This window comes from Peromyscus californicus, unplaced genomic scaffold (assembly GCF_007827085.1).
Source record: "Peromyscus californicus insignis strain IS unplaced genomic scaffold, ASM782708v3 Scaffold_8__1_contigs__length_139910024, whole genome shotgun sequence".
NCBI classification, from domain to species: domain Eukaryota; kingdom Metazoa; phylum Chordata; class Mammalia; order Rodentia; family Cricetidae; genus Peromyscus; species Peromyscus californicus.
Window position 1 is genome coordinate 93359423 of NW_026294606.1, and position 27386 is coordinate 93386808.

The 27386-nt window shown below is 53.6% G+C and overlaps 1 protein-coding gene across 1 annotated transcript in view; it reads right to left on the bottom strand.

Annotated features, from left to right (window-relative positions):
* Positions 1-27386, bottom strand: part of Cmip (c-Maf inducing protein) — a 200765-nt gene that overhangs the window by 69955 nt on the left and 103424 nt on the right. The window contains exons 2-3 of the mRNA XM_052729705.1: positions 11406-11531; positions 4334-4384 (exon numbers count right to left, since the gene is read on the bottom strand). Of these exons, the coding sequence (XP_052585665.1) occupies positions 4334-4384; positions 11406-11531 (177 nt within the window). The remainder of the gene's footprint in view (positions 1-4333; positions 4385-11405; positions 11532-27386) is intronic.

A 27386-nucleotide genomic window follows, 5' to 3' on the forward strand; every position in this document is an offset into this window, starting at 1 on the left:
TTCTATAAGACAAGAGTGACCAAGGCTTCGAAGAACTATCCTGAGGCTCAAGACTACAAATGCGTGTGGAACACAGACATAGCGTATTCATGAGCTTAGGAAACACTGTGTGGTCAACACTGGTGGGACGTCTTCGTGAGGATTCACTCGTCTGCCAGGGGGCTAGAAGAGGTCAGGAGTGTGTGTGGCAGGCCACTCCATTTCTACAGACCCACTCGACTCCCCTCACAAGCAATTGGTTCTATGACCTTCACAAAGACCCAATGGGTGAGGTGTTCCTGACACCCCATTTCACAGAGAAGAAAACCGAGGTATCAGTCAGTCACTCCACTGACAATACATGAACCCAATGGCCACCCTCACACACTATAACACCTTTTCTTTTCCATCCTCCAAAGTACAGAGGAGGGACAGAGGCCTGGACAGGGGTGGCTGTAAGGCCATTCCTTCCAGGGACTTGGGAGAGCCTGCTGGGGAGAAGTGGACAGCTGTGGCCATGCGTATGCAAACGTACTCATGGGCTGGCCAGCCTCTTGTCTCTTACCCCGCTGTCCCCTGTCCCTGGGCCTGTTGTGTTTCCACTGACCCACTTTCGCTCGAGAATACCATCATTGTGGGTTTCACAACTTCTGCGCAGCGGCCTCTGAACCACACCAGGATTAAAGGCTGAGCTGCGGAGACCCAGTTGCATAGGGGAGGGCCAGGCACCTGGTTAGGGCTTCACCACCAGCCACAGCTACTCCTCAAGGTATCCAGGCAGGCTTGCCCCTCACAGCCGTGCGCATTGGAGCCTCTGGTCTCCAGAGTCCAGAGAGAAAACTCACAGTTTTGTAAGTAGATGTCATGTCCTCACAGCCTGGAACACAGTCGGTGTCACACAACCTAGGCTGTCCCCTCAGAGCCTTGTTACACACATGGCCTAGAGTACACAATGGGCCTGTCCTTTCACAGTGACATGTATTTGGACTTGAACACCATTAGGCCTTCCTTCTTAGGGCCTTGTACAATACAAGGGGCCTGTCCCCTCATAGGGCTGTACTACAGGTCTGCCTCCTTACAGCCTTTACACACAGATGGGCCTGTCTCCTCACAGCTTTGCATACACAGTAGGATCTTATCTGTTCTCTCAGACTTGTACACACAACGGACTTGTCTCCTCACGGCCCTGTATACATGGCTGGGCCTGACTCCTCACAGCCTTTCACACACAGAAGAGCCTGTCTCCCTATACAAAGAAGGGCCTGTGCCCTCATGGCCTTGGACACGTGACAGGTTGTTCCCTTGAAGCCCTGCTGGACACGTAGGCTATCTCTGCAGACCCTGGCCTCTGAGGGACTGGGCAGGAGCAAAGAGGAGCATCTGAGTCAGTACTGAGGGCTCATTAACTCTGTATGACTGTTTATGTTCCACACCCAAGGGAATTGGCCTCTAGGGCCTACTGCCTAAACCAAACAGGCCAGCCTCCCCAGGGAGCCCCCGGGACTGGAGGCGGGGCTCCTGGGGATTTGAGTAGGGCAGATCTCTTTCCCATCCCATTCCTAGTAAAGAAGGTGCTTGTCCCCTGGTCCATCATGGAACTCCAGGCTTCCCTGGACTCCCCTGACCGAGGCTGCTGTGAGCAAGAGCAGACATCTTTCCAGGGGGAGAGGGAAAGGGAAGGAGAGAGAAAGAAAGGACTCGGGGCTCATGGCCTCGTGTCTTCTCAGAGCAATGGCTGGCTCAAGAGAATCTATCCAGGCAGAGAAAACGGTGGAAGGGGAACCCCTCAGCCAAGAGGGCCATGGTGGCAGCAGGGAGCACACAGGAAGACCCCAGTAGAGAGCTCCTGACTATAAAAAAAAAAAAAAAACTGCAGGACTCCTACAAGGGGATTGCGGTCACACTCTGTCGTGTTCCTCAGGACAGCTTGGGGTGGACTCGGCAGCATCCGTTGGCTGAGGAGCCCTACCCTCCTGAGTGCCGTACACTGCAGTTGCAGCTATGTCTTTTGAAGATCCAATTTTGCCCTCCTGAGGAAACACAGTGCCCTAGGCAAGTCCAGGCAAGTTAAACTGGGAGCCAGAGTATCTGGGAAGAGTGCGTCACGCCACAAAAAGAGCACACTCTATATATACTCCCTTGTTGTGGGCCACAGGCAGGAAAGTCACAAATCCAAACCGTGGTTGTGGGATTGCTAACTGTCCTCAATTCTGATGTTCTACTGTCAGCTTTTTTTTCCCTCTCTGTTAAAAAATGAAAAAAGAAACAAGTAAATAAAGAAAGAAGAGAACTCCACAGTGGTTGCCTTCACTCGTGGAGGGAAAGAGTGGCTGGGCTGTCTCAGGAGCAGAGGGAGGGTCACACGCTGAATCTCGGGCAGTTTGATGGAGAGGAGGCAGGATGGACCCACAGGTCTGGATGAAAGTTGCTGGGCAACTACAGACAAGCTGTTTGTTCTCTCTAGGCTCTAGTTCCCATACGGGCCAAACGACAGCAAAGCACAAGTGTCCAGGGCAGGCCTGACACATCACAGACTTTTAGGAACTGTATTCAGTGACATGAGCAAACACCCAGATCTGTTTGGACCGGGACAATGAAAAGGAAGGGTTCGAATCCAGGACTTCCAGCTGACATTTCTAGCTACAAGTATTCTCCTAAAAGTGATGCTTTGTCACTTTGCAAGGATGGACAGCAAGTCTTAACTCCTAAACATCGACCTCCGGAAGCCATCCTTAAATCAGGTTGCTATACCAAGAGACCGCTGCCACCTGGTGGCTACATACCCAAATCTTCAGTGCCAATGGCCCCAGGGGGACCGCACTAGCATCTCACACAAGCTTCTGTGGTGGGAATGAAGGTCACCACCCACCTCCTGGAGGAAGGGACGGCGCCCGGCAAGGCCACCGCCACCCTTGGACAACTCTGGCTTAAGTTTTCACTGACTGAACTTTGCGATCATAAAGAGGCTGGACAGCATCAGAATTGAGATCCGGGTCCTCATAAGAACTGTTGGAAACCCAAGGACATCCTCCCTAGTTCTGGATTCACTTGGTGAACCCCTCCTACGCTCCTAGGCTCGAACTCTGAAATCATCTTTCCGCCAAAGTCTCTTGAAATTTCATTTCCTTGTAAGCCTCAAATCGGTGGCAATCCTCCTGCCTCAGACTTCTAAGTCCTAGAAATATAGGCACATGCCACTGAGCTCAGCTTGAAATTCCATTTCACGCCTCAGAGGTGTGTGTGGAGTGCAGGTGGAGGAAGCATTCACCTCAAAAGGCTGGTGGTGAGTCAGGACCCCTAAACCCTCCTCGGCCCTCTCAGGTTGCAGGAGGCTGAGCTGCAGACTGAGCCCACCTTTCCCAGACTAAGCCTGAAACAGACAGGAATGAACTCCACAGGGGCATGGCACCCGTGAAATGGAGAGCAGGAACCTTGCCCAGCTGCCAGTACACAGTAGGAGCTCAATAGGTGTAGTCTCACTCTGATGACTCATGCTTAGCTCAGACTTGGCACCAGGGGCATAGAGCGAGATGGACAGATAACAGGGGAGGAGATGAACTTCTCTTAGGGGCAGTCGTGTGACTTGCTGGGTACTCCTTCACCTTATTGCATGCTGCTGGCTTCTGAGGCCCTCCAGGCCACTATGAGGACACCCTGTGACATGGTCCACACCTACAATGGTGGGTTCTGAGCCACGGTTCAGAAGGCAGGGGAAGGAGACAAGAGACACTCAAGCATGCACCACCCATGCCCTGTGACCAGACTCCATCACCTGGGCCACTGAACACCACAGAACTGGGTCCCCATGGAGCTTTTCTCTTCAGGAAAGCTGGCCCAGGCCCAAGAAAGTGACAGCAGAAGTCTGCCCTCTCCATGTGCCAGAAACTTGAAACTTCCACCAGGAGAAAGGGAGTGGCGCTGGAGAGCTAGCCCACCAAAACGAAGCAAGGTTGGTGAGCATGAGCCAGGGTTTTTCAACCTCTGTTAAATTCCTACTCTGCAAAGCTTCCAAAGCTTCTTATTCAAGGAACCTTCCGGAACCCAGAGTCCAGCCTCCCTGGACCTCGGGTTTGCCCTCCCTCTGATGAAAGCAGGCCTAGAACCCTCCTGGAAGCAAGGCACCAGCTGGAAGTCTCCAAGATGAGCAGCCACCACCAGGGACCTGCTTCTATCTATCACAAGACACAGTACTTGAGGAGGGGGCAGAAGCTTCCTGCAAGAGCAGTGACCCCTCACCAAGCCACCCAAGAGGCATCATCGTTCCCCACCTCCAGCTGTGCCCCGCCTGGTGCTCAGCCACCACTCTCTAGGTCCCAAGAGGCCGCTGCAAACCAGCAGGAAGGCTCCGACTTACCTTCCACTGCAGAGAATGGAACCACTGATCTCGCAGGTAGCTGTTGGCAGCCTGTAACAACAAGAACAGGAAAATGGCAGGTCATCGTTTTCTGGAACGTCGCAGACCATCTTACGGGCCTCCTCACAAGCCCCTAACCACTGCCATCTGCCATCTGCCCTGAGGCCCCGGCTTGTCTCCTGAAAAATTGTGCACTGACCCTCAAGAGCAAAATCAGAACAGAAGACATGGCTGCCAGGGTGGGATAGTTGTGCTGGGTACCAGAGTCCCCACCCGGCTGGCTGGAGCATGTTCCCTGTGTTTATGCATATTGGTTGACCTTGGACCGTGGGAACTGGCCGAAGGTGATAGTAGACTGGTGCCTCTGTTCTGCCAGGACTGTCCAGGAACCTGGCCTGTCACACCTGGGGTTCTCTCAACACTCCCCACAACGGGCTTCCAACACCTTGCACACATGTACCAGAGCTGAGCCTCAGAAAAGACCCAGGCTCAAGTCACGGCCTTGATCTCAGCCTAGGTGCAAGCAAGTCATCGGACAGCACAAGGCCTTCAGAGGCCTGTGAAGAGAAACACACACACCCCTTACAGTCTGTGGCCCACCTGCACCCCCAGCCCTGGTCAGCACTGGCTCGGTATCTGGTCGCATGACAATGAGCCATGGCGTGTGCCACAGTGGAATGGTGAAAATGCCATACAGGTGTTCAACAAAGGCTCTCTGCAGCGAAACAGCTGCAGCCACAGCGTGCGTTGGTTTCTCTGCTGTAAATAATCTCCATAGTTAGCTCTATCAAGGAGACTCGCAGCTCTCATGAGCAAGTGTAAACCAGGATGGGCCAGCACCAGCACCGCCCTGGTCCACAGCCTTGTCTATGCTTTTAACGTATCACAGCGGTGGGGAGGAATGATGGGAGGGGGAGGGCCTCCAAAAACATGTACACACTAGTCACCTGTGGTGGTGCTATCCTGTGGGGGTAAAGGGACTCCGAAGATGGTACATGAAGGCTCTTGTGACAGGGAGATCACCCTGAACCATGTAGTGGCCCAATCAGACTGAAGCAGGGAGATGCTCAAGGCCACAGACCCCCACGGGACATCCAGAAGCTAGGAAAGGAGACAGACTCTCTCCTGGGCCTCAGAAGCAGAGCCCTGGCCATGCCCTGACACTGGTGTGTGGTGCTTCTGATTCCAGCAGGTAACTTCAGAAGATCAACTCATCTTGGGGTTGAGAGTCAAGCCCAGCCTACCCTGGGCTCCGCTGTCACCTTCCTGATATGGACCTGGGGTCTAGATGTCTCCATGTTGTACACAGTCTCATTCTCAGCCTCTTTCCTTCCCACACACAGTACTGAGCACACAGAGCTTGGTGACTTGGCCAGTAAGTGTGAGCTGATGTGACATGAAAGGGCAGAAGCGTTGCTTTTAAGAGCCAGTGCATGACTTAGCCCTGCTCTCTCCCATGCAGCAGCAACAAGAGAAATCTCTCAGATGTGTGCTCCAGAACAGAAGCCCAGCAGCCTCAGGGAATTGGGCAGTGTGAACTGGTAGGAATCCTTTGCTTGTTGACCTACACCGGACTGGGTCTGTTTCATCAGTGCAGCATACTTGCACCGTCTGTCTGTCTATCCGTCTGACTCTCACATGGCCGAACACTACACTGGAAACTCTCCATCTTCGCCTGTTCCCTCCAGCGCCTGTGCAACTCTTGGCCACCCAGATCACATCCAGGATGCCACCTCTCTAGGATGACTGTCTTGAGGCTGGCTTCCTCCTGCTCGTGCTCATCTACCATCATTCTGCCCTGTTATTTGGCCTCCTTCCTCCAGGGTATGGCTCTGTGAGGTTGGGAATGATGTGTGATTTAAGCATCACTGTTGTCTGTGAAACCCTGAGCAATGGAAGCCTGGCTGATGTGTTGAATAAATGAGCGAGTGATTGATTGGGTGGATGTCATGTGTTCATATGCACAAGGCAAGGAAGCATGGATGGGTACAAGGGGGAGTAAGTGGGGACAGATGTATAGATGGACAGGTAGATAGTCGGATGGGTATGTGGAAGGAAGGTGGGTGGGTGGGTGGATGGATATATAGATAAGTAGGTAGATGGATGAGGGCAGATAAATGGGTGGGTGGATAGATTGATAAATATGTAGATATGAGCAAGTGGACAGAAGGTAAATGGGCAGACAGAAGAATAGATGGGTGGGTGGGTAAATGGGTACATGGATGCATGGAGGGGTAAGTGGTTAGATGGTTAGGTGCATACATTGATGGAAGGATGGGATGGATAGATGCACAGAGTGGTAAGTGGGTGAATGGGTAGGTGTGCATGCAGATGGATGGATGGGTAAATGTGTGGCTCAGTAGGTGTGTGTGTAGACTGATAGATGAGGTAGGTAAGTAGACAGATGGTAAGTGGGTAGGTGGATGGACGGATGAGGTAGGTATGTTGACAGATACAAGTGGACCAGTGCATTCACACACAGATGGAACTTCAAAGAACCCGTCAGCTCTGACACCCTCTTCATCGCCAAGCTTTTGCCGAGTCTCCAAAAACAAGCACGGTGGCATGTCCCTGAACACCTGTGTACCACGCTTGGACTATCTTTGACTCCGTGGTAACCAAGGAGACAGGTACTGTGGTCCAGTTACAGGTGAAGACATGAGGCTCAGAAGCTTCCCACTGCTCTGTGCTCTTCGCTAGCAGAGCAGACTTGGATCACACTTCAGGCCCATCTCCCTCCTAGTCTGCTTGCCCCAATACCCCCTAGGGAACAAGCAAAGAGTGTGCCAGGGACCTGCTTTTCCCCTGGAGATTCAATGAAGAACGTGGCACTTATTCCCAGCACCAAGTGGCCGACATGGAAAGCAGAGTGGGCCAGGCAGTGTGTGACAAAGGTGAGATCTTTTTCGGTGCCAGGCGACACTCTTGAGTCCCAGGACAGGCCTTCCCAAATGGCTTCTGGCAGAGGGCAAGTTGGCCTGGCTGTGCTGCAGCCAGAAGGAGCGTCTGTCTACGAAGTTCCCTTACAGCCAGGGTGGCAGCAGAGAGGAGCCAGGACAACCCAGATCCCCAGGAACAAGAGGCACAGTGAGTGCCTTGAGGGTGACTTGGAGGAGAATCCCCAGGAACCCCAGAGGGAGTTCACAGCCCACCTTGCCCCCCATGGCCCCAGGCTTGCTCTGGTGGCTCTCTGCCCTGTGTCTGGTGATAACCTTCCCACAGGGCTGGCTCCAGGCAATCCTGCCCAACTTCCTCTGCAGAGGCTGCCAAGTTCTAGCTCATTGTTGCATTGTCCGTGAGGTGAGAAAAACAGCCCGGAGCCTGCAGGGACTGTTCCCAAGTTCAGCTTCCTGGCCCAATCTCCAGGAAAAACAGCAAAGAGCGGCCGGGAAAGCTCTGCTCTCTCGTGCGCTCTCTCTCTCTCTCATTCTCCCTCTCTCCCTCTCACTTCCAGTAAAAAAGGAAGCCATCCAGTCCCTGTCCCTGCCAGCTACTGGTGTGTGGGGTAAACAGTTGTCCATCTCCCATGGGGCTTTCAAGACTGGCAATGAGAAGTGGGGCGGAGAGGGGGCGGCGCTATCGGGAAGGGAGGTCCACTTTCCCTTCTTATTCAAGCACCTTAGGCTCGGTCTACTCTTCCTTAGGGACAGACCCCCTGCCTCGAGGATATCAGTACTGCATGGTTCCTTAGTGCTCAGCACTTCACCAGAAGCCACCAGCAATGCGCCCCACATAGGACAACCACAATGTAGGTGCTTAGAAGCTGGCCTCTTCACAAAGGTGTTGACAAGAGGAGGGTAAGAGAGAAACAAGATTAGCAGGCCTCTGCTGTTGTTGGGGCCTCTAACACACGCTCAAGGAGCTCACACTGAAATCACAAAGTGCCCAGGGGCACTGACTGGCTGCCCGGCTGGGCCCTGGTGCCTTGTCCACTGCACTTGCAGGGGGATTGATTGCACCATGACACCTAAGGGGATGTGTGGGAAGGTTTAATCAGCCTTCCTGGAACCCCCAGCTCAGGTCCCAAGGGCTGGACTTCCAGGAAGGCAGACTATCGATCTAAGAAAGCGAGAATGGGAAAGGCGGCCCCTAGGAGGACTCTGCGATCGGAGGAGGGATTCAGAAGGGTGATAGAAAGAGAGAGATGCTCTGAGGCTGAGGAGACATTAGAAGAAAAAAAAAAACAAACAGCAAAAGCTGGAGAGGGAGGAAGGGATGAGAAAAGCAGAGAGAAAGGCAGAGAAGGAAACAGAAGGGAGACAAGGGTGCAGAGACAGACAGACAGATATAGAGACAGAAGAGGATGATGGGAGGAGGGAGATGGAGGGCTAGACAGCACAGACACAGCCGCGGCCCTTAGTGTGGCTCAGCACTGCAAAAGAACATTCCCCAGTCAATAACATTAATTAAACCCAAGCTCACGCCATCACAGGGGCTGCTGGCTGCAGTGCCCATGCTCAGCTCAAAACACTCCAGGGCTTCTGCCATCCTGCCACAGGCCCTTGGCGCTTCCACTGGACCACGGACCCTTCAGCCTACCTGGCTGCTTCCCAGGACCCTTTCCACCCCGGGGCAAGGGATACCTATCCCCAGTCACCCGTGGCTGCTCTTGGTGACACCTGGGCTCTGGGTTGTAACACAGTATGTCACTCAAGAATGAAGACAAAGCCAGGGCCCTGACATCCCTCACACACAACATGTGGACCAGAATGCCCAGCAGAGGCCCTAACCAGCACCCCTGCCACCATCCTAGGGATGGCAGGGACAGGCGGCCAATCCAGTCTGCCTCCCTTGGCCTGATGGAGGTGCAAGCGGGGAGAGACCCATGGGTGGACAGGGGCAGGGCTACACCCACCTAGCTCTCTGAAGGGAGACTGCGCTGCTTCCCTGAGTTGGGCTCCGGACTGCAGCAGGAGCTGCTGCTGCGGCCTCCTCTCCTCTCTTCTCCTTCTCTCCTCCTCTGCTGCTCCTGCCTCTGACTGAGCAGCCACCAAGCAGGGGCGGCAAGCGTGGAGGACGCTGGGGCAGCCTGGTTTGTCAGCCCACAGGGGGAGCTCTGACACGTCACTCTCGGCCCACTGCAGCCTGGGAGAGTCATCACTGCCGCCCGTCAGGGCCATGTCCAGGTTAAAGGGACATGCCCAGAGCCGGCCAGCATCCCTGGCTCCTCTGACCCAAGATGATGCTCTAGCCTTCCTCTCTAGTCCCAGAAACCAAAGGCTCTCCTGCCAGTGAGTGGGGACCACCCTCAACAGAGATGGTGACAGGAAGGGCTCCCTGACGATTTCTCACACACCCAGTCTTCTGCCCCTTAGCCCCTGATCTGTCTAGTGTCCCCTTGGTCCCTTCACAGCTTTCTATGGCTCCCTAATGCCTTCAGTATATATAGTCGGAGCTAATGAGATCGTATCATCTAGACACAGTCATGGGCATCAACCCTACTCCCTCCCAGCTGCAGCAGAAAGCGACCTCCCTACACTAAGACTAGATGTGCCCCCTACGGGGCATCCTACTCATCCCCCTGTACCCCACACCGATGCATCACTGGGGCCCATCTGTCTGGGGGGGGGGGGGGCAGTGAGTCACCCTCCCCTCCCCCCAGGTCCTCTGGGACATGCCTGTGTCTGAGCTGCAGCTTCGGTAATCATGTGTTTATGGCTTGGTCTCCCTAGAGGCTGACAGTGAGGATGAGGATGGGGCTGCATGGCCCAGGCTTGAAGCTGTATAATTCAGCAGTAAAAACGTTCCAGAAGGCTGTCCTGTTGCCCTTCAGGGTCCTCCTTGTCTTGGGCCATTGTTGCTCATGGGGTCACCCAGCCCCAGAGGGTCTGGCGTTTGCCCAGCCTTGCATGGACCCAATACTACAGACATCAGATGGGCGAGAGGAAGGCAGAGAGGCCAGAGGAGGCTCGGCAGGGGCTGGGTATGTTGTTCCTCATCCCCCCACTAAAAACCAGGGGACAAAGAAGGAATCGGGGAGCTCTGCTGGCCACAGGGCATGTGGTGAGGAATTAGGGGCAGTTTACAGAGGGCACAGCTTGGTGGCTGATTTCAAAAATGGGCTGTGGCAGGCATGGCTTCTGGTATCCTCCAAGAGAAAACAATAAGGATAGGGATGTGTCACACAATGTCCCTGGCACTGCTGTGGCAAGTGGCTTCTAGCTGTTACTTCCCCTTTCCAGGGGCGCCTACCTCTCTCTCTCCTGCCTCTTGGTGGTACCAGAAGGGCCATCAGCTGCTATGGTCAAAAGTGGGCAGGGAGCCAGAGTAGTGGACACTCCCAAGGAGGGAACAAGACCAGCAGGGCCAGCCTTGACTCTTCGATGAAGTTCCACAAGGAAGGAAAGGCACTCTTACTTTGACAAGAATTAGACATTCCAAGCAGTGCCTTAGGGTGGCCACCACCCTCCTTTCCCACAACACATTGACAATGCGCCTCACCACGATGCCAATCCAGAGGGAGGAGCAAAGACTAAGCATTGATGACATCATCATCATCTGCCCCGGCCCCAGCTGTTCCCGCAGTCCTCTCCGGGACTTCGCAGCAATTTTAATAGCATGACATTCCTACTCAACTTGCTGTCGGAATGATGTTTGTGTCATTTCCAACTGATACCCTCACGGACACATGGAGCCAGCATTTCCATTGTTTGAAAACAAACCAACGCAGAAACAACAACAAAACCCCTAAACCAACCAAGTGAGAGATACAGGACACACCCTCACATGAGTCCAGCAAAGAGAAGACTCATAACGAGGTACTTCTCACAACTTCTGAGGCCCGACAACTGGCCCAGGGGCATCGGTTTCCCTATCTGCAAAACGGGAGGCTGGAGAATTCATTTTTTTCAGGCTCAGGAGAACTAGCAAGCTCCCAGACAGGGGGCATCATGCAGCAGGTGCTTAATCCATGCACAGCCCTCCTCCTGCCCTCCTGAGAGAACTTTATACCTTTGCGATGTTCTGAGTTGACAAAAGCTAACGTCTACAGAGGGAGCAGGTGGGGGAGAGGGAGGAGGGGAGAGAGGGAAGGAGGAGAGAAACCGCTTACTCATGTTTACTCTCATCCTACCTGCAGCAGGACGGTCCCCCCAGGGATGGTGAGCTGTAAACAGTACTTCGGGGCATTCTCCCAGGACAGCGGCTGAACATCTTCAATGGCGCTGTAGGAGACCGAGTTTTCCATGTACCCGGACGGCTGTAGCAAAGAGAGAGGAAAACAGGCCCAGGTTACAAGAGTGGCCCAGCCCCCACCTCAGAAGCCAGTGCTGGTGACACACTGGTGACACACACAGACAGAGTGTGAGAACAGCTATGCAGCTGGCCCAGGGCCAAAGGAAGAGCCAGAGTTCTTGGCTGGCAGCACCCCACTGTGTGGCAGGGCTATGAAGGAAATCCATTCCACATCTAAGGTGCAAACTGAGGAACAGGCAAGGGAACCCTGAGCCTAAGGGTGAAGGGTCATTCCCTGGTGACCACAGGGCCCAGCTCAGGTACAGCTAGGATGTCAGCATTCTCCAATGGCTCCAGTGCCCATGGGGGTCACTCCCTGCAGCAGCCCACTGGCAGGACCTCTAACCCATCTCACTCCTCCCCCCCCCCCTCCCCAAAGCCCACAGAGCATATGCTGTCTTTCCTCAGTACCTGATCCTCCACATGATTCAATAGCATGTGTTGGGAAAATGCATGAGAAAGCCAACCATGGGGAAGTGGTGGGAGAAGGCAAGAGAAGCCTACGGCTATCCACACTGCTCTCTGAGAGAGTCCCGCTCTCTCAGAGAAGCATGGGTTGGGGGGCAGCTACACTCCACCTCCAAGATGCCAGAGCTCAGGAGGCTCAGAGGAGAAGAAAACCAAGCTAAGACCAACTGCAGCTTCCCCCAGACCCCTGCATGTGCACACACTGCTCCAGGAACTCCATCGTGAGTGGCATTTCACAACGACTTTACGGGTGGGTGCCAGGGCCATCCAGAGCACAGAGAACTTGTGACCTTCCCATGGCCAAGACTGAACCTATCCACCGTTAAGATGCTGAAACAGGAAGGTACAATTTAAACTCTGTGGCCCAGCTGAATGTTTTACCACAGACACTTAGGCCTCGGATCATTTCTTCTTTTTCAGCTGAGGCGTGGCGGAGGTGGGGAGAGCTGACGGCTGAATTATTGCCTCAGCTTTCCCTGGTGCGGGTGGTGGTCGGCAGTTCTGAGAATGACTGACCAACTTAGGTTGGTTCAACAGATACCCACTGAGCTTCTAGTATATTCTAGGGGCCGTGCTGGGTATTGCAAGACTGGAGTCCAGTGGAATGAACAGACAACAAAGAACATCCAAGAGTAAGCTGGGATGGGGGAGCCTCGGATGAGGGGATCAAAATGGGGCCCAGTGACAGGGGCAGAGAGGAGGGGCCGCTGCACAAACTCAAGGCCAACACAAAGGCCCGGGGGCAGGAACAGCAAGGAGGATGAGGGAAGAGGGACAGGCACAGCTTAGGAGCATGGAGCACTTCTAGAAGAGCTTATAGGTCCATCTGGGGTCTGGGGATTACATCCCCAAGGGGAAAATGCTGCAGGAAAAAATCCGGCAGTATCACTGAAGCCGCCAGGACGGTGGAGGTGGGAGGTAGCTTGGGCTGCCCTTCTGGCCAGTGCACCACCCTTCAGCAAGGTCTGCAGACCACAGTGCACCTTGTCAGTTTGTGGAGTAAGTACCCTTGCCGCACTGTACATCCAGAATCACTCCCTGTCCCCCTTGGCACCAGCCCAGGGACATGGCCCAGTGTTTGAATCACATAGCTCAGCCTTGCCCCTGGCTGGGGAGACATTTAATTTCAAATATTTACTGTGTTTACTGATGACAGTCCCATCTCTCAGCTGGCTGTGACGTGCCACAGGGACACGGGCCTTTGCCATCCTGTTCAGCAAGCCTAATTCTCAGGACGACTGTCATTTGAACAAATGAAGTGCCAGCCCACAACACACCTGGGAAAGGCGGTCCTTGACTGTTACGTTAAAGGCCCTCTTTAGGAAGCAACGGCGGCTCTTCAGCCCTTTCTCTTCCAAAAGGCTAGTTACTCCAACCACCCTCAGTAACCACGGAAGCCCGAGGAGAGGGGCTGAGTCAGAGATGCAGAGTCAAAAATGCCTGTCCCTCAAGCACCACCGGAGACCCACGACCATGACAACAGACACGGCAGGATCGTGAAGGTGTTGGACCACCCAGACTCACGGCAGCAGAAAGCCTATGGGCTTTGGTCTCTAAAAGCCTCCTGGGAGACCTCTGGCCAAGTTGCATCCCTGGCTCCTTCCGATGGACAGAGCCAGTGCTCCCCCTGTGCAGATCACCTCTGCCCATGGAGGCTGCTGCAGGCTACCTCCGTTCTCCAACCTGGCCAGGTTGTCCAGAAGCAGCTTGGAGCAGAAGCTGTGAGCAAAGCTTTCTGGGAAAAGGCTGGGTATAAATAAGCACACGTTGTTTTTAAAAACCAGATTGATCGCTTTTCCACTTTCTGACTCAGCACTTGGCCCAAAGCAGCCTTCAGAGCCATTAAGACCTACGATTTGAGTTCCTTACTGTGTGTCATTAAGACAGTTACTGCACCTCTCTGAACCTGGCTCCTCTGGTGGTAATTTAATAAACAGAATTGCAGAGAATATTTCAAGGGACCTAATTTGCCAAGGACTTACTTATCCCAGCATCTGGAACATACTGAAGAGATCGATAAAATGACTACACTTTATCTCTGGCACCTCTTCCCTAAACCCCAAAACCCAACTGAAGACTGTTCCTCAAAATGCCTGCCTAAGCCGGGCATGCCAAGGTTCACCTGTCATTCCAGCCTTCAGAAGGTGGAGGCAGGGGGACTGAGAATGTGAGGTTATCTAGTAAGCTTGTGTGTCCAAAAAACAAGAGGGTGCCCAAGACACACTGAGGATGAGGAATACCTGAGTCAGTGTCCCAGCCAGGAGAAGGTGCAGGGAGACAGGATGAGTGACTCTACCATGGAATCTGGGGACACAAGATGGTCACTGGGTGGAAATTAAGATGACTACTGATCAGGGCCTGAACCTCAGTAGTAACACAGCAGAAGTACCGGGTCCCCAAGTCAGGGACACTTGTACATGAGTGTAGACCACTAAGAACGGGTACAGTGGTGTGGCACAAGGGATCCTGTTTTGTCTCTACGTTCCTCTACATCCCAGGTTTCTCTGTGGTCACTGTATGTCCAGCTATGCTGACAACAGCCTCTGCCCAGGGGGTCCTCACTGGGGCAGGAAATGTGAGGCTGGCAATGCAAACAGAACGTGGGAACAGATGTGTTACACGGCCAGAGACAACAGCAGGCTGGAGGTGAATGGGAAAGGAGAAAAACAGTCTTCCACCACCAAGAGAGGTGGGGAAAGGCAGCTCACAGGCACAACTAAGAGATTACAGGTTTTCAAGAGTCAAGCCCACAGGGCAATGTTCCTGTTGCAGGCTACCCTAGAATCCACAGAACCCCAGGGATGGAGTCAGAAGGGTAGTTATCACATCCTGGGTCTGTATGGAAGCCGATGGGAAGCTCCAGGCTGCAGGGGTGAGCCGGGCTGATGGGAGGTAGGGCACACTTGCTGGGGGGATTGGAACTAGCTCATCCCAAGTGAATGTTCCTCCTGGTGGTTCCATCCATCACAGCACTCCTCGATCTGCATGCTAATGGGGAGATGTCACTATATGTAAATGACAACTCACACTTGACTAACAAATGCAGCGTGGGAAGGTGAGGGACGGATCCTAAGCATTTGGATAAAATTAAATCCAGATCACTCAGGAACCGAGCCTGCAGGCACAAGCCCATAAAACCAGTGAGTCTGGAGACTGAGGCAAGAAGACCACAAATTTAAGACCTGTCAGGACTACAGAGTGAGTTCAGAGCTAGCCTAGGCAGACGAGACTGTCACAAAATAAAACGTAAGAGAGCTAGGGATGCAGCCCAGTGGAAGAATGCTTGACTAGGATGTGCGAGGCACTAAGCTCAATCCTCCCTCCCTCCCTCCCTCCCTCCCTCCCTCCCTCCCTCCCCTCCCTCCCTCTCTCATACTCATACACACACACACACACACACACACACACACACACACACACACACACAGAGTTCACTAATTCTCCAGTATATTTCGTTCATTTTGTTTTTTACCGTGTGTATGTGATTCTGCATCTGTGCATGAGTGGCGTGTACCTGTAGGCACATGCCATGTGCAATTAAACAGAGGCAAGAAGACGTCAGGTGCCCTGTGATAAAGTTATCACTTTCTGCTTACCCCCTTGAAACGGGGTTTCACTAGACCTGGAGCCTGTCTGCTTTTGCCTAGACTGATTTGGCTGCTGAGCTTCGGGGACCCACCTGTCTCTACTGAGACACTGGAGTCATAGGTGTGTGTAGCCATGCGCTTGGCTTTAACACAATGCTGGGGATTCAAACTCAGGTCCTCATGCTTGCGAAACAAGGGCTCGTACCCACTGAGGCCATCTCGCAGGCTCTCCTGATTATTTGTAAACATAATTTGTATCGCTCTTTATTTATCTATTGTGCACAAATGTGTGTACGTGTGCGAGCACACGCGCACACACACCGCACCACAGTTCATATGTGGCAATCAGAGGACAACTTGAGGGAGTCACTTCTCTCCTTCCACCCAAGAATCAAGCTCAGGTCATCAAGCTTGAGCCGCTTTACGTCAAGCTGGCCGCCTTTACCCACTGAGTCATCTCGCCGGCCCTAAACAATTTTTTTTTTTTGCTGAGTCCCAAATCAGAAAATTTGCTTCTGCCATACCTATGGGCCTCCTCTGCTCTGAGTTTCTCTCTGCTCCCGCCCTTGCTGTCATGGACAGAACTGCCATTCTGCTTTGCGTGAGCGATAAACAACTCCGAAGTGAACATCCTTGTGAGGCCTGTTTTTCTAGCCTATATTTAGGATTATTTCTTTAGGCCGGATTCCCAGAAATGGAATTACTGGGACAAAGGGTGAGTGCATGTTTTCTGCTGTTGCCAAATTACTCTCATTAGAGAGATATTAAGGCGTCTTGGGAGCCCTGGCCAGGGATGAGGGACCCACGGCCTTGACTGCTGGCTGGCTTGGTGTTACTCTCGGCCACATTCTGACCAGGTTGGTTTGGCACTAGAGTTTCTGGACTGAGCACCATGCCGGGTCATCATGGGCTGGGTGCTGAGGGCACAGACATCCACCACCCAGAGTCCTGGCTCTTAGGGGTCCTGGCCTTCCGGGACACTGTGAGCTGTGCATTGGGGACACTGCCCCCTCATGGGAGGTGGAGACAAACCTCTGAGTTGTAGCTGTGTTCTGTTCTTCTGCTATGGGACAAATATGGGCTAGTTTGAGAAGGCCCTTGCTTCCCAAACATTGAAAAAAACTGTCCTCTAGGTTTCTGGGATACGCCTGGCTCAAAAACCTCCAAGGCTTGAAATGAGACAGAGCAGGTGGCTGGAGACTCCTCACCAGGGTTCCCTGCTGGCTCCCCCATGCCTTCCGAGCTAATGTTTATACATTATCTGTTTTCTCAGACTTCTCACCCAGTGGGGTGCTCAGGAGTGGGGTGACCACCCAACAGCCTTCGCCATAGTGCCTTTCAGAGATCAGCTCTATGGCTGGTTTCCATGGTGATGCAGAGAGCATGAGTCATAAGTTTCCAGCCCCCAAGATGAGGCTCCAGGCTGACTCAAGACGTAAGTCCTAGTGGGGTGGAGGGCTGCCGCACCACAAAAGGAAAAGCCTATCTGGAAACTCCCTCTATCAACTGGTCCAGACTGGAGCCGCTAAACGCTGGAGAAGCCTCATCCTGGCCCGGGTTGTAAGCGGAGGGATGGCTGTTACTCTGGCAGCCGGCTGAGTGGGCTACAGGAGGGATGAGTAGAAGTTATCTGAGTCATCACTCGGGGGAGGCCAAGATGCAGAGCAAGGTCCGATGGCACCATCCTACTGGCAGTGGGAAGCTTTGCTCTGGTCCCGAGGAGCAATGTCACACGGCACGACAGGGGGCCCCTTCCAGCCCAGGTGGCCAGGCAACACTGGTGTAAGGTCAAGGACAGGACTGCATCTGTGTTCTCAATGGCGGTTCTGCCAAGGGGCTAAGTATGGAAGACTGGGCGTCAGTCTCCACCAAAAATGAGAGGCATCACAGAGTGTTCTTAACCATGAGCCCTCTGAGAGGCAGGGGACACCATGATGCCAAGAAGCCAACACCTTAGAGAGAACCCCATAGCCATGAATCCCGCCACTTGCTGCCCCAGCCCCCATCACGTTCTGCCTGCAGGAATCTGCTTATTCAGGGTACTGCTACACTGGCCTATAGCTGAGGCCCTGCCTTATCCCTGCTTGTGGTTGAACAGTGAGCCCCACTACATGGACAACCTCCGTGCTCTCTGCCTACTCATGGCCACCTGACCCTCCTATCTTTCCATTATTGTGAAACACCTCCATCCTATTCTCTCTCCAATGGGGTGACAGGAAGATACCTAGCTCACAAACACAGTCTCCATCAAGCCTGTCCCACTCTATTAAGCCCTGTGCCCAAAATGCCTACCCCACCAAACCCTACCCACCTCCCACAAGCCCCACCCTCACCAAGCATAGTCCCCCCATGTGACTACTCCAGCCTCACTCAACCACACTGCGATGCTATGGCAAGGGAGCTGTAGTCACCCTGAGGAAATTGAGTAAGAGAGAGGCGATGACAGGTCACAGGCTTCCTGCTTTCCACCATGATCCAATTTTGCAACCACCGATACAGAGACCTGGACAATTCTTTCAGTCATAGGCAGGACCCGCCAACCTCAAGTGTGCATCATGCAAAATAAAGCTAAGGCCAGTAGGTTCAGAGGTCTGGCCTCCCCCTGCTATATACAGACTGTGGGGTCCCTGCACACCTCCAACAGTGGCTGCACTAGAGTTGGGCCCCAGCCCCTTGAAAAAAATCTCCTCCAGCTGGGTCTGGAGGGCAGGGCCATCCCAGGGCTCCACGGGGACAGTCAAGAGGCATACAGGGGGCTCATTAATCAAGAAGCCAGCCCCGGCAGCTGCCCCCTTTTATGGCCAAATGCCTCAAGAAGTTTAGTAACAGAGCCAAGGCCAGATATTTCCACATCCAGAATCTTCCAAGCCCCGTCTTCTCTGCAGGCATGGGAAGGGTGGGAATCTGGTCCCTAGGCCTGGCTGGCACTTGGCATCTGTCCCACTGTGTGCCTTTGCCACTGGAACAGTTGATGAATGACACAAAGATGTCCCAAAGTCAGCACCACTCTGTCCAGAGTCCACAGACATGTCTAAGAACCGTAACAGCCAGGCAGGTAGGATGAGAACTGCCTACAGGTACCACTGTTCCAAGGGACCCTGGAAAGAGCCCGCCCCTGCCCCAGGAACCTCTTCTTCAGGAGCCAAGTTTGGGGCCCAGGGCATGCACTATGAACAGCAAAGTGAGCCTACCCTATGTACGCTGGAATCTTCTTGCATGTACACGTTCTCATGTAGTCACTGCCAAGACCAGCTTTAGAGCATCCCCATCACCTGGGAGGGCTTTATACACTCCCTGGCCCACCTGTCTGGGGGTGTCAGCAAGGCTGGCATCATCACTGTAGGCTAGCACAGTGTATTCTTGGGTTTCCTGCAAGCAGGGCCCTACTGTAGTCTTCACTCGTGATGGCCACACGGGCCCTTGCAGGATCTTAGGGGTGTATCTGCTGCTGCCCTTGTCCATAGTTCACTGTGTCTTGCTGAGGCTGAACAATGTCCCCATGCTACATGGTCTGTTTATGGATCTGTCTATAGATGTAGCGTGTGTGTGTGTGTGTGTGTGTGTGTGTGTGTGTGTGTGTGTGTTGTGTGTGGTGTGTGTGTGTGTGTGTGTGTGTGTGTGTGTGTGTGTGTGTAGGGTTGGGGGGGAGGGGGGGTCCTGTCAGCATTCCTGCACAGGTTCCATGGATGACAGCACTCTTGGGTAAATACCTAGGAATGTAAAAACCCTGGGTCTTGGGGTAAAGCGCCTAAGTTTTAAGGGAATTTCAGGGTCTATAAAAATGACTGGGCTGTCCTCTCCCAGGAACACGAGCCTCGGGTAGCACGATTCTTAAGTTTGGGGGACAGGACTAGGCAATAATGGGGCTTGACTATTTCCACACACCAAGTGCGCTCTTTATAGGGGGGACTTCTGGGATCAGTGACAGGTGGCACTGCTCTGCAAGTCATCTTGAGAGCCTCAGAGACTTCTCCAGGGAGCTCAGGCACCTGTTCATGTGGCAGAAAGGTGGCCTTTCTTCTCCACACTCAAGACACAGGCCAGGAGGTAAGGTCCATCTGCTCCAGGGCTGAGAGCCCAGAGTGGCAGGCCCGAGGAAGCCATCCTCCCCTTTCTCCTTCATCACACATGTCAGCTCCCAAGTCCCACGCGAACATCAGGCTGTCTACTCAGCATCCATGAATGCCCCAGATGCAAAGATACTAGAGTTGGCTAGTGAGTTTTCAGAACACAAGATTCAAAAATACAGACTCGATGATGCTGAAACTCAGCCATCAACTGTATGGAACCCTGCTCTGTGGACACTCAGAGCCACCCACCTTGTTTTCTCCATAGCAGGACCCTGGTAGGCCCTATACACTATTACACATAGGCAGTAGAGGCTATGAAGAGGAAGGTAGAGGTCACTCGGGGGAGGGTGTCCTTGTCCCCCTGGCCACCAAGAAATGAACAGATTGGCTCTGCAGATGCTCCTACATGTTTCCACCTCATCACAGGCCCAAAGTGACATGGCTTCGTGACCATGAACTCTCCAAAAACGTGAACTCTTTCTCCTGTGAGTTGACCCATCCCAGCAAAAGAACGCTGACAGGAACAAGAGTTTCTGTGGGTTCATGATCACGAAGCTGTTCTCTGTGCATCCACGAGCCCCGGGTCCTGCTGAGATAGGCTAAGGCCCTCAGCCCTACCTCCAGCCAGCAACGTCCCTTCTAAGAAGGTCTAAGCCCTGCCCTTGGCCATAACCCTAAATTCAATGGAAGCATCATGTAAATTCTGCAGAAATTTCCCAGAGGACCAGTTGAGGGGAAAGTTCCCCAGGTTCATCGGCCTCCAGGAGATGTAGGGGTTTTCTCTCAGGGCTATTCTCATCCACTTGGGGAAGCAGAGATGCTGGGATGACACAGATGTGAGACCCATGAGTCCACAGCCCTCGCTCTCCTCAGCGTGCCAGAATGGCTCAGTGTGACTGTAGCCTGCTCACAGGCCCTCTGTCACAGAGGGGTGGGGGTGGGGGTGGGGCAGTACCCTCCAGAAAGAGCCTGGTAGAAAACGGGGGTGGGGAGCATATGAATGACATTCTAGTCCAGGCTGAGGGTTCTGGGAGGTGTGGGGACTCCGGGGTTCCCCAAGAGTGGTAGAGCTGTGACTAGCATTCAGTAGTGCTGCAGCCCCTCAGTTCAGCTTGGGAACTGAGCAGACAAGGGTTCTGCACTGTGCCCTCTGCTACCCCCTCAACATGCACAGCTTGCCCTTCCCTGGTCGTAACTCAGATAGAAGACCCAGGGCAGGAGTCACCATGGCAGAATTGTCTGTTTACTTTGAAGTGTTTGGTGTATGTGTGGGTGGAGGGCATGTACATGTGTGTGGATACGTGTAGCTGTCACAGGACAACCTCAGGTGTGACTCCTCGGGAGCCACCCACCTTGTTTTCTGAGACAGGGTTTCTCATTGGCTCACCAAGTAGGTAGGCAAGGTTGGTCGGCCAATGAGCTTCTCTCCCTCCCACCATGCCTGGCTTTTTACATGGGCGCTGGGGACTGAACTCAGGTCCTCCGACAACTTGCCTACTGAGTCATTTCTCTGGCCCTTTACTGGCATTTTATGCAAGCAGAAGGGAGGCCCTGGGCCACTCTGGATGATGCTCAAAGATGTATGCTTTTTCTTGAGTCTTAGCAAGCTATGATACTGCTCTGGATGAAGGACTGTGAACATGGAACTTGACTAGAGCGAGGGTGGGGGGGTGGGGGGTGTGTGTCCTCAGCCTTGCATGTCTATGTCTGCCGCAACACAAGCCAACCTTCTGAACAGCAGCAGATCTGTCTGCTGTGCTCCGCATCTGCTGGAAATCTAATGGTAACAAACACACATTTGCAAGGCAAACGTCCAACATGCCACCTTAGTTCTGCCTTTCCCTGGCTGGGGCCTGAGCTAGACCAGTTAAGTCTTTTGGAGCTTCGGTTTCCCCATCTGGGAACCGGGAATGGCACGAGAGGGTGGGTAGAACGGCCCCTGTAAGGCATAAGAGGACTGAGGGGCAAATCCATGCCTGGCACACAGTAAGAGCTCATCCATATCAGTCTATTGTATTATGTGTTGGTTCACAGCCCTGTTCCCATGGAATTCCCCGTAGAATGGTGGCCGCGGGGAGATAACTATGCAAAGCATGTGGGACCTTCAATAACGGACAAATGTGAACAAGAGGTGGAGGCAGGAACTGGGCTGGCGGGTTAAAGAAGGAACTCAAGTTACTAGGAAAGAAGGGAGCCAGGAATGCTACCAGGCGAGCTGGAAAAGATGGGGAACGTTGTGTGCCGGTTCATTTCCTGTCCACTTGACACAAACTGGAGTTATCTGGGATGAGGGAACTTCAGTTGAGGGATGGCCTCCATCAGACTGGCCTATAGACAAGTCTACGTGGCATTTTCTTGAGGAGTGATTGATAGGGGAGAGGCTAGCATACCATAGGTGGTGCTATTCCTGAGCAGGTGGTCCTGGGTTGTATAAGAAAGCAAGCTGAGCAAGCCACGGGGAGCAAGCCAGTAAGCAGCACCCCTCCATGGCCTCTGCATCGGTTTGAGTATCCACGCTAACTTCCTTCAATGACAGAGTGTGACCTGAGAATTGTAAGTTGAAATAAACCCTTTCCTCCCTGAGCTGCTTCTGGGTCACGGTACTTCATCACAGCAACAGAGAGCTACCAAATAACTCTGATGCGTCTCCAGCCAGTCACCAGCTCAGGACAAGGCTGCCCCATGGGCTGGAACCAAACAGAACTTCACAAACCACTTAAAGTAAGAGTTTATGCTGCATTTGTTTTGTTAAAACAGAGTCTCGGATAGCCGGTCTAGTCTTGAACTCACTGTGAAACCAAAGAAGACCCTGAACAACTTCTGATCCTCCTGCCTCCACTTTTGGAGTGTTGAGGTTACAGGGATGTAAAGATTTTAAAGAGAAGCCTTTGACCTCACAGAGGCACGTGCAGCCCCCATGTCCCCGCCAAAGCTTCTCTCTATCGGGAAAGAAAGGGGTTAATAAAGGAGAGACATCCAGAAGGATGGTCTGTGGGCTTTGGCTGGCTAAAACAGAAAGAAACAGGTCTGAGGACATGGCTCAGTTGGCAGAGTACTCAACCAGCACACACAGAGCCCCGGGTTCCATCCCCAGAACCACATAAACCACAAGTGGTATACGGCGCATGGCTGTAATGCCAGCTCTCAGGAGGTGGAGGCAATATCAGAAGTTCAAGGTTAGCCTAGGCTACATGAGATGCTGCCTACAAGAACAAAACAATGTGGGCGTTTCCTTTCCTGCCACCTGGACATCAGCCCTGGGGGTGCTCCGCTCTCACAGCCCACAAGCGCCACCAGCCCCTTCTCGTGTCTCACGGGCCTCCCTCTGTCTGACCCCGGTAGCCTTCTCTGTCTCATAGGACCTTCCTCTACAGAGCTGAGTTCTCCGGAAGCTGAGGCCAGCAGGGCAGACTCTTAGACAAATAAACTCAATGTTTCTCTTCAGTTCTTGGCAAAGCCTAGCTGGGCTCAGGAGCCCGTGTGTGTTTCATGCATGGGAAGTCCCTGGCGGGTCTTTTCCTCGAGCTGCAGGCTCCTAGCCAGGGCTTCCAGGATGGGTGACAATGGGTGCCGAGGGAACGGAGCCCGTGTACACAGTTGGGCGCTCCTGCACAGACCGTGGGATCATCTCCAAGAAGGCTCACGGCAGGGCACGGAGAAACATACTGGGGCATGTCACGAAGCCAGGTGGGCTAGAGAAAGGTTCTAGAATGTGGGTGTACACTACTCAGATCTTAGCACCGTTTGACAGCTCTCCCTGACTTCTGAACTCTGAATTTTGTCACTGGTGAAATGGGAATAAGAACAATGCCCGCATCAAGGGGCCACGATAACCTAGGACTTGTCACAGCTTGAAAGGGAAAGGACTTTGAAGGTTGGCAGCTCAGGGGACCCAGGGCCAGGCACTGAGAGGGAGACCCCCACATGTAACTATGCGACCAAGATTCAGATTGTCAGCCTCATCCACCTACCTGCAGGCATTCTATCCATGGGAACACAGCCTAGCGCACTCACAGGTAGAGGACAAGCCAAAGCTACTCAGTGGCTGAAGGGACACAAGAAGGGACCAATCAGAACCACAGCAGTGTGCAGGACATGTGCATGGCCCACGTGCCAAGTCACACAGTTTCCTTTTCATATACAAAACCCCTCTACCCAGCCCAGTCATCTGGGGTCAAGACCCGGTAACTGGTATTATTCAGTCTAATGGGTCGATATCAAAAAGACAAAACCCAACCAGTCACACAGATGACTCCCGTGGCCTGCTCTGCCCATTTTGCAAACGGTTAATAACTAACGAATTCCAACAGGCCAGAGTGAACACCGAGAATTCCAGGACACCAGGGACTTGAATCTAGCCACCTCTGTCTCCTGTGGCCTCCATCTCCCAGCTTCCTTTACCTGCCCTTCTGGTAACGAACCTTCTGGAACTGGAACTTTGAAGATCACAGAAGACAGCAGGTGTGGGGGGGTCAGACCCAGCAGGCCCTGCACACAGCTGCCAGTCCCTCTCGAGTGACAGAAGGAGAGAACCAAGGCCTCAAGATATCGAAGACTACTTCCAGCAGGTCATTCGATGACCAGTGGCTGGGGGGCGGGGAGGGCATCTCCACAGGGTGACGGAGAACTGATTTCAAAGACGTGGGCCCTGGGAGGCCTGTGTTACCAGGCAGAGCTTCCATCAGTCCACAGTGACTGTTTTCACTACCCATGGCCTCACGGCGCCCACAGGGACCTCTGAAGTCACTCTAGCCAGAGGCCTACAGATGAGGGCTTTGCGAGGGCTGCCCCACACTTGGCTTGACATCAGTCACCCACTTGCTGAGCTGAAGTTTGCTTCATGTGCGATTAGCTGGATTGCCAAATATTTGAGTACTTCCTGTGGGACACAGCTGGTGTGACCAGGCACCGGGGACCCATCCATACACAAATACAGAGTTCTTGACCGCCAACCCATGAGCTGAACCCCAAACCTCCCCCATTTAAATACAATGCCCCAGTGCCACGGCCCGGCTAATTCCCCAGGATGAGGGCTCTTTGGATGAGACTGAACTCAGGTCTCCGCATTTGCACAGTACACATTTTACCAATGGAGCCGTCTCCCCAGCCCACCCTTCACCCCATGGTTTCGCTTTAAAAAAGCAAAACTGGACGCTGACTGAGAACTCAGATGGGTGCATCAGGAGCCGCAAGAAGAGACTGGCAGCTAACCAATCTGAAACTGAGTAGGAGCCTAAGAACGGGACTTGCTTTGCTCCCTAGGGTCCACAGCAGGAGGAATGGCCCAGGGCCCAACCTAAGGGATTAGTGGGCAGTCACACAGACCTGAGCACTGTCTTCCCAGCACTGCCACCATCCACATGAGGACAAAGGAACACAGTGACCCAGTGCTGAGGAATAATCCCCCCCTTCCACTGCCTGATCAGATGCCCAAGGTTGCGGGCTATGGCAGCCAGAACTTACACTCCCACCTCCTCACCCCCAGGGGCAAAGCCCATTAGAAATTTTCAGATTGGTCCTGATGCAAACACCTCTTCCTTCTGAGCGCTCAGGAGACGCAGGAAGAAGAGCCTTGGTTCTTTTCTGTCTGTCCCTGGAGCATCACTTGCTGCACACTGCCACCGTCAGGAGCTCCCAAGCAGTGGAGCGCTGCTGTCCCCAGCAATGCAGCACCACCGGCAGCTCGCTCTGAGCTTTCACTCTGTCCCCTCCCAGCTGTCAGGCACTCCTACCCCGAGGGACAGCAGTAGAGTCCCACGCCTGTCCTAACTCCACTGTCTCCAGCACTCAAGCCACACAGGGCAGTGCTCAGCACTGGAGAAGGGGCTTCTGGTGTTGACCCCATGGGGCCACCCTGCAGGGCTGATGCCCCCCGGGGGACACTTCTTTCTGCAGCTCTGGGCCACGTTTAGGAGTAGCGTGCTTGCCGGAGAGTGGCCTTGGAGCAAGCTGGAGATTCTGTTCATAAACAAGGCCTCATGGTGCCTCTAAGTCTCCGCAGCTGAGATGCAGGGAGCAGGTAACAGATGCTTGTATGGCGGGCCTTGAATGCAGAGGAGGCTTCTGGGTACCCACCCACCCACCCTGCCGGACAGACTTAGAGGCCTTTATGAGCATGGCCTTTGCCCCACTGGTCAAGTCTGGCCTTTGTTGGGAGGGCCTGGCCACCTACAAGCAAACATTCCCAGGTGAAATTACGATGAGGAGATGGAGTCAGTGCCAGGGCTGGGGCACGAACATGGAAGGCACCCGAGGAAGAAAGCAAAGAGCAGGAACGGAAGGACTCTGGGATCAGATTTCCTGGCTTCTCGCCTCAACTCTGGCAGTTGGATGTAAGGTGGTTCCTTCCATCCTTCAGTGCCTCGGTTTCCCCATCAGGGTCTACCATAGATGTCAAAGGGATAGATCTAGACTCGGAACCCCTTAACTTTTAACTCCTGATCCTCCTGCCTCCGCCTCTGGCGTGCCGGGATCGCAGGCATGCACCAGCATACTGGGATCGCAGGCATGCACCTGCATACTGTGGTTCTCATCTGAACTCTCACTGATGGGGAAGGAAAGCGGTCCAATAAGAAGGAAGGAGCCAGAACCCTCTGTACTGAGCTCAGGGCGAGCCACGCCTCTGACTCTCCACCCAAGTCCTGCCTACTCTCAGTCACCTCAGGCCGAGAACACAACGTAGTAGGACCTCAGGTCAGGGGTCAGGCAGGAGTCAGTGGATCCAGAGCAACAAGATGGCTCGTCGGGCAAAAGCAAATGCCACCAAGCCTGATGACCTGAGTGTTCAACTCCTGGGACCCAAATGGTGGGGAAAGAAAACTGACCTCTGACTTTATACAAATAAACTAAATAAAATGGGGGTCGCGAGGGGGTGGGGGGGAGGACACAAAGCTGTCAAGACGCCAGGCTCTGACAATAGGGCACACATGCTCACGTTCAAATCCTGGCTTAGCCTCTCACCAGCTGTGTGCCCTTGAGCAACTCACTGTCTTGAGCAACGTCCAGTACATAGCATTGCATGTTATCGGCCTGAAGACGCAGCTGAACTTCCCTTGAGAATGGGCGTCCCAGCAATCTCGGGCTGACGGCAAATACCAGCACATAGGACACACCACGATGGGTTAGATGAGCTGGTGTTCAGCACAGCACCACGGGAGGCTGGCTTAGCTAAGAATGCGCCCTTTGGCACCTTAGTTGACCAGCCTGTGCAATCGACCTGAGTGTGTGTGAAGGAACGAACAGCTGTGGGTAGGAACCTCCCCACCCACCTACCCTGAGAGACCAGCATTTGTCCCCATCCTCACAGCCCCACCAGACCTGAAGGCCACACTGTGGACAGGACCAATCACACAACTTGACCCCAGACCCTTTCCTGCACAGTGTGTCAGACAGCAAGCACATCCATGGGGCAGTGTGCGAGCGTACAAGTGAGTGGGGCGGGATGGGCAGCCGACCCTGGCTGCAGCCCCAAGAGCCTCACCTGTTTACTGTGGCTCTGATGAAGTCAGTCTCTCGGGACCATCCCTCCGGGGCTGACATCACCACTCTAGAGACCCGTGGGCTCCACTAGGAAATGATCTCTCTTCCCTAGAGATGTTACGAACCCTGGTGTGGAACTTGCACCTGCACGGTGGTCGGGAATGGCAGCATGGGGTTTGAGGAAGTTTGCTGAAGGTCACTCAATCCCACCTACTC